At 45.2% G+C, this 12,519-nt stretch overlaps 1 protein-coding gene across 1 annotated transcript in view; it reads right to left on the bottom strand.

Annotated features, from left to right (window-relative positions):
• The window catches only part of LOC119375363 (keratin, type I cytoskeletal 9-like), a 47,979-nt gene extending 37,724 nt beyond the window's left edge, over positions 1–10,255 (bottom strand). The window contains exons 1-3 of the mRNA XM_049411252.1: positions 10,225–10,255; positions 7,003–7,214; positions 1,061–1,376 (exon numbers count right to left, since the gene is read on the bottom strand). Of these exons, the coding sequence (XP_049267209.1) occupies positions 1,061–1,376; positions 7,003–7,214; positions 10,225–10,255 (559 nt within the window). The remainder of the gene's footprint in view (positions 1–1,060; positions 1,377–7,002; positions 7,215–10,224) is intronic.
• Between the last annotated feature and the right edge of the window lie 2,264 nt (positions 10,256–12,519).

The following is a 12,519-nucleotide window of genomic DNA, read 5'->3' as shown; positions in this document are numbered from 1 at the left end:
GATAGTCGATTCGGTATTCGATATTTCTGGCCAATATTCGGCACTATTCGATTCGAATTCGATTTGAGATGAAATTTCACCATTCGCACATTCCTACTAAAATGCCATTTTTTTTACAAATTTGACACAATATTGCGGCAATATTCCTGCTTCATTCGCTCCCGCCGAATTTTCATCTTTTAATATAGAAACCAATAAAGCCCGCGATGTGAATATATTACACCCGAAAAACATATGTGATTTTTCTAAAAAGTGCTAAACATGGAGCATTTTGCAAGTTTTCGTCGAGGCCAAAAATAGTGAAAGTTAAAACAAAAATGAATAATCTACCTAACTAACTGAAAGGATGAACTGTCCCGTCTTCTTCTCCTGTGTGTCTTGTCAATTTTGTGCGCTGCGCAAAGATGAATAAAGTATCATAGTCATAAAATATCAGCGCCTTTATATAAAGGAAAATACTTTCGGAGTAATAGCTCAAAGCAATAATTTTATATAAATTATTTTGCGCGACACAATTTCACTTCCATGCCCAAAGTTCGAAGCGCCATCTAGACAACACAAATTTTTTTCCCAAAACATAACGCCTCAATAACTACTTCTTGCATTCACGTATACTAGCACGATTCTTTTCAGCAAGATCGGAGATGGTCGAAAATTTACCTGGTACACTTGACATGGAATGACCCAAAACGCATGAACGCATGGGCACCGTATCTACAGGCCATTCCTTAATTGAGTTACCTTCAAACGCTGCAGTAGGGCGCGCATGAGTTTCTAGTCTGACATGCTGTGAGGCCAAGCTCTCAAGATCCCGCTCCGGTATAAGGCGCAAACAACGATAAAAAAAAGATGAAAAAGCGCTGTTTAGCAACTTCACTTACGAGACAGCCCTCGTGTAGCGCGTTTCTTTGACTGTCTCTGCGTTTATGCTCCGTTATATACTCTTCACGACAGCTTTAGAAAACCCTGGTTTTTGAAGAATATTTGGATAGACACGAACCGACGGTCGCAGGGGTGGTAGCAGGCGTATCATGACCGGGCCCCCCCTTCTTGGTAGTACCGTTGCCGCCGCCCTTTTTGGTGCCGCGGCCCTTTTTGGTGCCGTCGCCCTTTTTGGTGCCGCCGCCCTTGGTACCGCCACCCTTCTTGGTGCCGCCACCCTTGGTGCCGCCGCCCTTGGTGCCGCCGCCCTTTTTAGTCCCGCCGCCGCCCTTTTTGGTGCCACTGCCCTTTTTAGTACCGCCACCGCCGGGCCCACCGGTGTTGCCGCCATTGTGGTGGCCTCCCCCCGGAGGCGTGTTCTTGCCATTCTTGTGGTGTGTCACTCGAGGCGTCGTCAAATGGTGGTTCGGCGCCTTGGTGCCACCGCCGTGGTTCTGCACGCCGTGTAATGGTCGATTTGCCCGTATAGTTTAGCGCGCGACAACGTTGCCACATCTCCATGTCTCTCACAGGCACAACGGCTGTGTACTAAATCATCCATATCGCCTCAAGTACGACCTGCTGATTCACGTATACCGTGGTGCATACTGGAGAATGCACTCGTATGCGCTTGCTGTGTATAGTACAGAACTAGAAGGGGACATAAGAGACATTGATTCTCAAAGATGACGCAAAGCAACAACAATTTGCTACACTGCTCTGACAAAGCAACTTGTTTCAATGAGCAGAACAATCCTACTTGTCTGAGTAAACAAAGCGGGTCATCTCTCTTTCGAGGACAAGATACACTGAAGACCCTACAACTGTAACAGAAAAGAAACGCGTGGTGCCAACCGGCGCCCAACTCCTCGCGGGATAGAAGATCAACTTGTATAAATTATGGTGAAGTACGACGATTGCGCCAGTGTGTAGACTTTCAAAGGGTGTTTGATTTATGTAATGTGCACTATCAGTGTGAAGCACTTATTCAATGCATTTGCAACGCCATTAAGCAATCTACGCGAGCATATATGCCCCACAATTGCGAACATCCAGCGTGTCCCTGGATAACCAACACTATACTGGAAACATTAAAACAAAAAGACTATTTTTACCGAAAATGGAACGCAATAAATCGAAGTCGCTCTATACTATTGCAAAAACTAGAAAGTTATGGAATCACAAATACATCTCTCAAATATTTAACCAGAGATTTATTCTCACGAATACAAATGATTGTAATGGGCGATTATTACTCAACATACAGCACAGTTACTAGCGGAGTCCCACAGGGATCCGTGCCCGGCCCAGTCTTATTCTCATTGTACATTAATGACCTCCCTGCTGCTCTACATAGCTCAAACGCTCTAAGTATGCAGATGACACAGCTTTATTATTCACAGGGGACACACTCCCTGCACTGCAAATAGATGTAACGGCTGAATTAGAAAGGATTTACTCGTGGTTTGTAAAAAAAACAAATTAACTTTGAACAGCAACAAACCAAAATATGTAGTTTTTCGATCGAGGAGAAATAACATACACACCAATAAAATAAATATTATCTTAAATAGCAGTCGTATACAAGAAGGTGCCTCGATTAAATATCTGGGTGTCATATTTGACCAATATGTACATTGGGAAAACATATTCTAAAGGTGCGCAGGAAGGTAGCATACGGATGTTATCACCTCATAAAAGCAACACAGTATTTCCCTCCAGAAATACTGAAAACCCCTTACTACGCGTTTTGACATAGCCACATTGGCTGTTGTTTAGATTTATGAGGACTTACATACAACCTTTACAAACATTACAGAAAAGGGCACTGAAAATAATTAGTAAACCAAACAGCAGCAATAATATAACTCGTGACGTTTTCCAAACTCAGCATGTGTTATCGCTAACGGCTCTATGCAATCACAAAATATCAATTTCAGTTAACAACAATTTGTCTACCAACTTTCCTATTTCTCGAGATTTCTTTTCCGTCACGTATTACGAGACAGGCTCTAAAAGGCAATCTGAATTTACCTAAGTGTTATAATATATACGGCGAAAGAGTAATTGAATTCAATGGAACAAAAATCTGGAACACCTTACCCCTAGAGGTTAAAACGGCACGCAATTTTAAGTCATCTAGTAAATACTTTTTTCATTGAAAACCAGGATATCTAACGAACCTACATTGATAAACTAGGTGTACTGTATGGAAAAATTTGTGTATGAGGATTGTGTGCTTTGTTTTAATTATGAAATAGTATTGAATGCCGTTCTGTTAAACTGTGTAATTGACCTGTCTGTTTGATTTTTAAACACTGGACCGGAAACTAGCCTTCCTTGGCTATCGGTCCAGATATGTGTATAAGTGTGTTTGTGTAAAGAAAAATAAAGCACTTCACTTCAGAAAAAAAAATAGCGCAATTGGCGTGTATGCACACACAAAAATTAATAAATGCATTCCTCTGGATGCTGTCTAAGGGGATCTGCAGATTGGGTTGGCCACTTTGCTCACGAAGTGACACGGCATCATTTCGCTTAATAAGGTATGGGATTTTAAGTCCATTGCCAGTCTATAATTCTGTATAGTTTGCGTTTCTTTTCACCATTTCGGTAAGTTTCTCTTCCGAACAGTCTCCCCAATAATGCTTGGGCGAACATGAGCGATGAACGTAGCGAACTCACGGAAAAACTAGGCACCCTGGACAGGCGGCCGCTCACCATCGGAATGCGACGGTGGAATGGCAGTGTTATGGTCTGCGCGTACGCATTCTCCACATAGAAAAGACCGTCTAGTCAAGTGATACCTTGCCACAGAAATATAGCGTTAGGGGTTCGTTAGTGATGTGACACTGATGTGGGGCGGATGATGTCAGTTGTCGAGCGCGTTGCGGTGCGAACGCGTTCGTGTGCTTCAGAGTCATTTATCTTCTTGGTACTACTTGCACGCTTGGTTACGGTGCACGAACCTGACCAGCGCTGGCAGAGCCCCACATTTTTGTGTGGTGCAGCCGTGAGCACGTTGGGCAAAGATTTGCCTTTTGGAGCCAGGTAACAACATTCTAGATGCACTGTGAAGCGAGGCTCGCTTTTCAGGGATGCCCCGCACGCCCTGAACATGACTGTATTTCCCATACGGCTATTGTTCACCTGTCCGGCTTTCCGAATTATTCTGTTAGCTTCAGTACGTAAAATATCTAAAAAGGCGTAACACTTGCACACGCTGCGAGTGACAACGTAAGAAAAAAGTTGCAGCTTTAACTTAACTGGTGTCTATGAATTTCAATGCGAAGCGCCTAACGGCGACCAGAAGGCGCTACTTCAAAGCTGAGAAAATACGAAGAGGTTCGCAACGAGGTCGCACGCTAGACGGAAGATTTTGAGAATATCATTGGCGTTGGGGAAAGGTCCCCGACGGTCGAAACGTGCTTGCTGTTGAGTGGGTAGTTATTAAAGCCGTCCTACTCACCCTGACGCTGACTGCGCATTTTGGAGCACTGCGCCTGGGCACCAGCGTCTTCGAGTTCAAGACGTCCCAGTGAAACATTTCTAACATGTTTCATTTATCTTGATCCGGTGAGCATTTGCACCACCCATATTGTCAATCGCGTCAGCCCATGTGCGCGTGCGTCTGCACACGTGTGTATTTGTGTGTGCGCGTGTACGTCTGTGTGTGTTAGTGTGTGTGCGTGTGCGTTTGTTTTTATGCGTTTGTGTGTGTGTGTGAGTGTAGGCGTACGTGTGCGCGTGCGTGCGTGCGTAACGTAACACCTGAAGGTAGTTCGCCGACGATAATTTTATCGCGCTAGACAGAGGAATGTTCATAACGGACGTCGGAACGTTTCCTCTGCTGACCTCCATTCTGCTGTTTTTCTTTCGCTGTTATGTGTGCGTGACTGGATCATTTTACACGTTAAACTAACAACCTAACTTCCTGACTATGAGCTCTGCTGAACACTAGCACCACTAATCACCCTCTTCAGGCAGTATATATGCTTCGGACGTATACTGTATATCGTAATATTTTTGTGTCACGTTTCGCCAACAGCCCTTGTGAACTCTTCGACGGTAATGAAGAAACATTTTCATTTACATTTCCCATATCATACTGCCTTCAGAGCGTCTCGACATTCAGCTCAGCCGGAGGAAAAGGTGAGCAGCTTGCGCATATCACCATCTGCGTTACGTTGACGTTGATGTAAGCGTCCAATTCTTGGATTGACAAATTTGGGGAAGTTCACATTTTTGTCGCTTGAAAAGTATTCTTCATGAAAGAGGAACAGACTGAGCTGACGTTTAGAGGGCCGCTTCTGTTCACCCGTCTATGTGTCGGCCCGTCTTACCCTCTATCGTCATGCACACCCTTTAGTGCGCCATGCCAAATTCTTCGCATTCGCTTAATGGCTTCAATCCTAGAGCTGGTTCAACAGAAATCGTGCCGTCCTGCTAAAAATCTGCGCATAATGGTAGTCTGAAGGCTAAGACCTGCATTTTTGTAGTAAGGCTGAAAAAAAATTGTAGACGACATGCAAAAGAGAGAGAGAAATAATTGGTGTCTCGACAGGCAGTAACATAATTAAACTATTTACATGAACCTTATATCTCGCTTCATTTCGTGGTCTGCTTTAGAACAATGCATTAGCTCTGTTTTACCGAATTAGCGGTGGTCAAGAAATCTCAAAGATAATTTATCAAGGTAGTTTGAACTTATGCGTTCTGCTTGCTGACTTAAGTTTTCTTTTCAAGCGAAACTTGTTATGAATTACAGGTTTCGGTGGCGGCGTTGTCATAGGCGAAAAACCAGGCGCCGGAGAACACAGAAATGCGGCCTCCCAAGGTGCGCCTGCCACACGCGTATTTGTGTGCGCGGCTTTCTAATAAATGATGCTCTCTCAAAAACAAAGTTTGTCGGCGATCGGCCGCCTCTGATATGGCAGTCTGATACATTATCGACACCACTTGTCAATTGACGTAGCCACATTTCATCGTTGCCTGGATATGAACGAATGGCGTCATGTGCCGGCGCCGGCACCGGAACGTCAGTCATTGGGCACGATGTCAACTGCTTAGGCGCGGTCGGCATGTCGCTACGCAAAGAAAGAAAAGTGGTAGGCCAGGCACGCACACGCCAAGCTTCGCATTTCCCCCCTTTTCCGATAGAGGAAAGGCTTCCTGAATATTTCATATGCGCGTCCAAATATTGCTACGAGATTAACAAAGCACGGAGCAACAATGTGAACGAGAATGGTCTTGGCCATTTTGCGTCTTAATACCGGAGCTGTTTAAGCCGACAGAAAGCGAACAGAAAACTATCATGATCATGAACCGGCGCGCTCTCTCTTCGTCCTCTTCTTCATCTTCTTCCTCATCCTCTTCTTTGCTCCAGGAACAGGTGCGCCGATTTGTCCGGCGTGGGATGCAATAAACCTGATGGGCGAGCGAATGAGTGGAGAGAGAGAGAGAAAGCGAGAACGAAATTCTTCGCGAAAAAATTGCTTGGTGAGGCGGGATTCGAACTTACGTACCCGCGATTCAAAGGCGAGCGTCGTAGTAACCACTCGGCTATCCAGGCATGCGAGCAGAGCATAGCATAACCTTTTATAGTATAACATAGCAAAGAGAGGGACGAGGAGAGACGTGAGGGTGAGGAGGAGAAGAGGACTGAGTAAAACATAGCATAGAAAGAAAAAGAGAGAGAGAGAAATAGAAAGAGAGAAAGATAGAGAACCAAAGAACGAGATAGAAAGGCGTAAGTATAGAGAGAAAGAGATAGAAAAAAGAGGAAGAGGGAATAACAGAGACAAATAGAAAGGCAACAAAAAGAAAGACAGGTAGAACGAGCGAGAAAGAGGAAGAAATACATAGAGAGAGAAAGAAGTAGAAATAAACAGAGACCATAGACACAAAAAACACAGAGAGATGAATGAATAAGAAAAGAAAAAGAGATAAAGAAAGATAAAAAAATAAGGCCGCGCAGCGTCACATTTCGTTCAGGCTTCGCACCACTAGAGTACGAAGCTGCCTTTCTATTTTTACGACTTGTGTACACTCGCGACTCATGCATGATTGACAGTTACTCACTGGAGGAGAGTCTCCGCCGCCTCCGCCGCCGCCGCCTCCGCCTCCGCCACCTCCGCCGCCTCCGCCTCCGCCACCTCCGCCACCGCCGCCTCCACCACCTCCGCCTCCGCCTCCGCCGCCGCCGCCGCCGCCGCCGCCGCCGCCACTCGGATCTACGGCGTAGTGAGACTTGTCGTCGTCGTCTTTCCCTCCGCTTGATTCGTCGGTCGCGTCTGAGGGGAGGGAAGTATGCAACAGCAGACGGAGTTAGCAAGACAGTCGCCAGCCAAGTCCATCGGGCTGCTATGAAACGAGCCTTTGAATAAATATTATTGTCCAAGAAGCGTTATAAAACGTATAATACACATGACGCAGAGCTGAACAACAAAGGAGCACGAGAAGTAACCGCGTATGGCATATACCACGCGCTGGGAGAATCGATTTCATGCGAAGCGGTCAGCGAGTAGCTGCGCATGCCGCATTTGTTTGCCTTGAGGCAAGTCTTACGAGGTCGTTTAACAGCCTCGTATAAATTCAATTGCCAGGCACGTCAGGGAAAATGGCCTTTCCACGTGCCTATCACTCCACAGAAGCTGCCGGCTCGATTACTCTCTGCTTAGGCCGCGTTCGTCGGCAGCGTTCGCGTGCTTTCACTCGCACATAGAAAATACGACGCGTGGGGCAATGCTATTAGGTCGGGCTTTACAGAACATGACGGCGACGGCAGACATGCGCCTGTTTCCATATAACTTGTCTCAACAGAAACGTCAGTAAAAAGCGATTCAACACTACACTTTTAGGATAGTTTAGCGGCGCCACTGGAAAGAGCCGTAAATCTGTACACGCAAGGTTGACAACAGTTCACCTAGAGCAGGTATAGCGAAAAAATCTCGCTTCACAGCTTTGTCATAGAAACCAATTTCGCGAGCGTTAGGTTGCGTCTAAAACTCGCACTCTACACCCCGTCGTAATGAAGAAACTGGCTTGCTCACCACTCGAGCCTTCCGAAGAGTACATAAGCAGCAGTCCAATGAGCACAACAAACAGGAAAACACAGCAAAGGAGAAGCCAGAATCGCCGATGGTTTCTGTGCGAAGACGGATGACATATGTCCATGAAAGCAGCAATAGTGGGGAAAATCCAGCATAAAAATAATTTCGTGCCCGAAACATGCTTGCTAGTTCCGTATTATTCAATGGCGGAAGGAACAACTTTTTCTGGAACAGTCTAACCGACATTCGCACAAAACCACGCCCGTAGACGCGCACTGGTGGTATTACATGTATTTCCTTCCGAAGCTCTATTATAAAATGGTTCGCCAATTTACGACGAATCATCATCATTGTTGCATGCAATAAAATGGCGCTTCTTAGTGTCGCCGTCAGATACACCTGCTTAGAAGCACACCTGCCATAATCAAACTGAGTCATCTCCACAGAAAGAAGTGTTGAAAGCCATACTATATTCATTGACAGGGGTAGTCTGCAGCTTCAATTGCCTCAATAGACGAGATAGAACTCATTAAAGAGATGGCTATGTGTAAGAATATCTACACCAGGGGTCTGAAGCTCACCTCAGCCAACGGGCCGCAGTCACTACATGCAATCCCGCAGGGGTCGCGGCAGTAAAGAAGGTTGAAAGGGGGAGGGGGTATTAAGGAGCTTGCACAAGATATCAGATAACGTTGCCACTTGAAAGCAAAGAAAGCCTTTTCTATACGTGATTTATAGGTCATTTCTTAAACGCATTTGGAGTCGCGATTGGAGAAACATCGATACTGATCTGCAAAATGACTGAAATTCGTACGCCGATTCTGAAATATAGCTTTTGTTCTAGGTCTATGCTTGACCAAACAGTGACCACATTGGTTGCCTCACAGAAACAAAGCTCCAGACCAGCCATGTCTGCGCAGCTCGCGGAGGTTGTTAACCAAATAAAAATAAAAATGGGGGGGGGGGGCGGACACAGTGAGGAGCGGGCCGAGGGCTGCTATCGGAAGGTTCGCGGGCCGCGTGTTTGAGACCCCTGGTGTACACGAATGGCGCAGTGAGTCAAAATAAACTTTAGTGTATCTTGAGTAATGGACAGAGATGTAATAAGTGGATACCTCATATCGCTTTTTGTCAGGGTATAATATGTACCGCACGCTATATATTATAAGTTAGGGAAAGGGGGGCGATCACAGCATGTGTATTGTTTATTGCTAGCGAAATTCCGTAATATTTTATAACATATTTAGGGCGAGATTAGCGATTCTGCAATGAAAACATCGTGAATGGCCGCAATTAAGTCAGATAACAATACCAATTCTCAAAGCGCTTGTACTAGGACGTGTGTTCCCAATGTTCCCGCACATATGTTGCGACTTGATGTGGAACATTGGGAACTGATTTACCATATTTAGGGTTACTACTTTTGACTGATAAACGACTAATTGACGCTATATTTGTCTTGTGCTAGCTCATCTTGGACGAACCATGCCTTGCGAAATTGGGAAACCTGCACGCCGCTAGAAAACTCCCCAATTCTCCAACTTACACCAGCATAAATATGAAATTAGTAGAATTCACTACTTGGCTTGGAGCTTAATACACTAGCTCATCCGTTAGAACTTAATGAGTTCTCTAAAAAGATGACTGCGCCACCAACTAAAAAACACATACCTATTTTTTATATTACCGAGTATTAAAACTGTACACAAACAATTCAGTGTCGTTTCTTTAAAACCATATGGCTTAATATGTATTTTTCAAGATAATTGAGATCCTGTTGGCATAGGGGCAGTCATTTTTTGGAAAACAATTTTGCTTTTTCAATGTAAAAGAATTGTGAAAAAGTATACCACTATTTCTTCTTCTGAACTGACATCACTACTGCAATCTGGCCTCAGAAATACTGCTGTCTAAGCAACAAACAGCGAGCGCAGCTAGATGTCCATAAGTGTAGTTGAATACTAGGAATTCATTGTAAGCATTTGATGACCTTTGCAGGTATAGAGTTTATTTGACCTCCAGCGGATAATAATATTCATTCGCACATATTCAAGGAAGATTTGGCATGCGTATATAACCTCGATTCGGCCCCGCTCCAATAAACCCTTTCGAATAAGCTGTTACATTCCAGAGCCGCCTACATAGCACCAATGATTGCTACTACTCACGTAGGTTTCCCGACGTAAAACGAACGAATGTACAGTACTCACGAATGGAAATGGGAATACTTAGGGCAAGGTAATGCACGTACTTTTGTTTCCAGCCTCCACACTTCGTGCCATATCAGCGTAAATTTGACTCCAAAACCTACTTCAGTTCTAACATTGCCTCCAGTGGTCAGATTTACAGCCGCATGACGCGAATATTACGCGCAATTACGCATAACATTCTTCGTACAAAAAAAAAAGTCAAGATTGGAGCCGACAGATGGAAACATAGAGTGGGATATGTTGAACAAACAGGAGAAAGTGCCTCAGACAGGCTGGCGGACGTTTTGATTGGAGTGCCTATCTTTGTCAAAGGCGCCTTGTCATCCTTGGCGTGTTAGTTTGAAGGGATTACTGTTGATGTCATGTCCAGCGGTGGCGCATGTCGCTGATGGTAATTGCTGCCTGGAAGAAAAAAAAACTATAAAGCAGAAGTGTGTAACCCTTGCCACATTTAAAGAAAGTTTCCAACCGCGCACAGGCATCCAATCTCAGAGACAAGAGGACCTGAAAAAAAAACATGGTTGATCCCTCCGTCATAGGAATCGGAATAACACGAAAGTAAAACGTGCCCTCATAGAAGTAAGTGAATGATTACTGTACATTGATATAAGAGAGATCGCACAATGTATATTGATGTCTGGCAGCTATAGCATCGCTTAACGTGGATGCACCCACTTTGATGCTTGGTGGTACATCTCAATGCCGACGACTAACGTCCTTGTTCAATGATGAAACACACCCTTGTGGTACCTGTAGTATAGTTAACGGTGAAAGCGTAATCGGAGAACGAGGTGTGATAGCCAGAAGAGCGTCGCATATTGGACGCAGACCTTGGTCGCCATCCCTCGGCATGTTAAAATGTGATTGAACACCACGGCCAGACTAGAGGGAAACGCAAGGCGCGTCGTGCCGCCCCGGTAGCCCGGCCACGATTTTGCTCGGGGCGAGCGCGTGAGCGGGGAACGCGATGTTACAGCCAGGTGAGGAAGGCGCGCGTCGCATAACTATTTTTAGTTTGGATTAGCGTGATGCTATGAGCGAGGCCGACGCTTTTGCGACGCTTGGGCTGAGGTCGCGACCTCGCGGTGTGTTAATGCATTGACAAAATTGAAATTCTATTGAAAACGCGCCGAATGGGACGGACGTGTAACGCGTTGCAGGTGCTAATCGCGGAGGCCACAGTAATGAATTACTTTACCGCTCCCAGAGGACATCACCACCCCGCCAACCGGGAGAGTGGATATAAAAGGCGCGTTTGTAAAGCCCCTAGAGTCTGCGACCGTGGCGTAGTGGATAGCGCGCCCGGCATCTGTTGTTGCGGACCGAGTGGTCGTGGGTTCGATGCCCGCTGGGAGGACGTTTTTTTCTTTGCCATCTGATGGTGTACATTTTTTCTACGTCATTTCCGTGACTGAAATACGTCACTGAAGTCTTGGTGGACCCGGCATAAACACTTTCGTGTTAAAAGAAAAAAACATTGAAGGGAGGAGCGGTACCACAAAGCGGCGTACAACGGGCGGCGTACTTTTAAAAGCCCAGATGTCGACTGTGATACTGAGAGGGGTGTCTGAAAAACACGTGTTTAATGGCCAAAGTCATTGGCAGACATATGCATCAAGTGCCACCGTAGGTGGCCCGCCCATGGGAATGGCCTGAAAAGTTGGACGACATGTTAACTAATGGAGAAAACAAACGGGCGCAGGGGGAAACAATCGGAATAGGATGCGCAGAACTTCCTGGGGAAGCGAGGACTTTGACAACGCGGGCAGGAGTGGTCAGAAGCGGGGAAAGGTGAAAGGGAACAGTGGTTCGACGTTTATAGAAATAAAACTTACTTAAGAGCAGCATATATATACATGATATATATACGCACGTACATACACATACAGATATGTGAAATTGAAAAAAAAACGTTTTTCAGAAGAACATTGATAGTCTATTATATAGCCTAGTAGGGATATTATGTTGCGAATAGGATAATGGTCAAGGTTATTTGAAGGGTGATCGTATTCTATGTCTCTTCATATTATAGAAATTATGCTATGGCTCTTAGTGATTCCAAATTACTACGTGCTAGATTTATTCCTTATGGGTGCAGGGAATGGAATTTGTGTATCAAATACGATTCCATCTACTTCCTCTCACGTGGTGAGCGGAAATTTGTTAGTAGAACGTAAAGTTTGGCTTGGTGAAAATTGTGGTCTTGTTAATTGAAGTGGCTCGCTACTGCATTTGGTAATCGTGCTCTGTGTCTGCGCGGTGGCCGTTCACTCTTGCATTATTTGGTTGTCCAGTTTCGCCTATATATTGTTTTTTTGCAGGTGGTTCGATGTTAC

Source organism: Rhipicephalus sanguineus, chromosome 11 (assembly GCF_013339695.2).
Source record: "Rhipicephalus sanguineus isolate Rsan-2018 chromosome 11, BIME_Rsan_1.4, whole genome shotgun sequence".
Lineage (NCBI taxonomy): Eukaryota > Metazoa > Arthropoda > Arachnida > Ixodida > Ixodidae > Rhipicephalus > Rhipicephalus sanguineus.
Note: the sequence above shows the minus strand (reverse complement) of the source record. Positions and strands in the feature narration are given on the sequence as shown.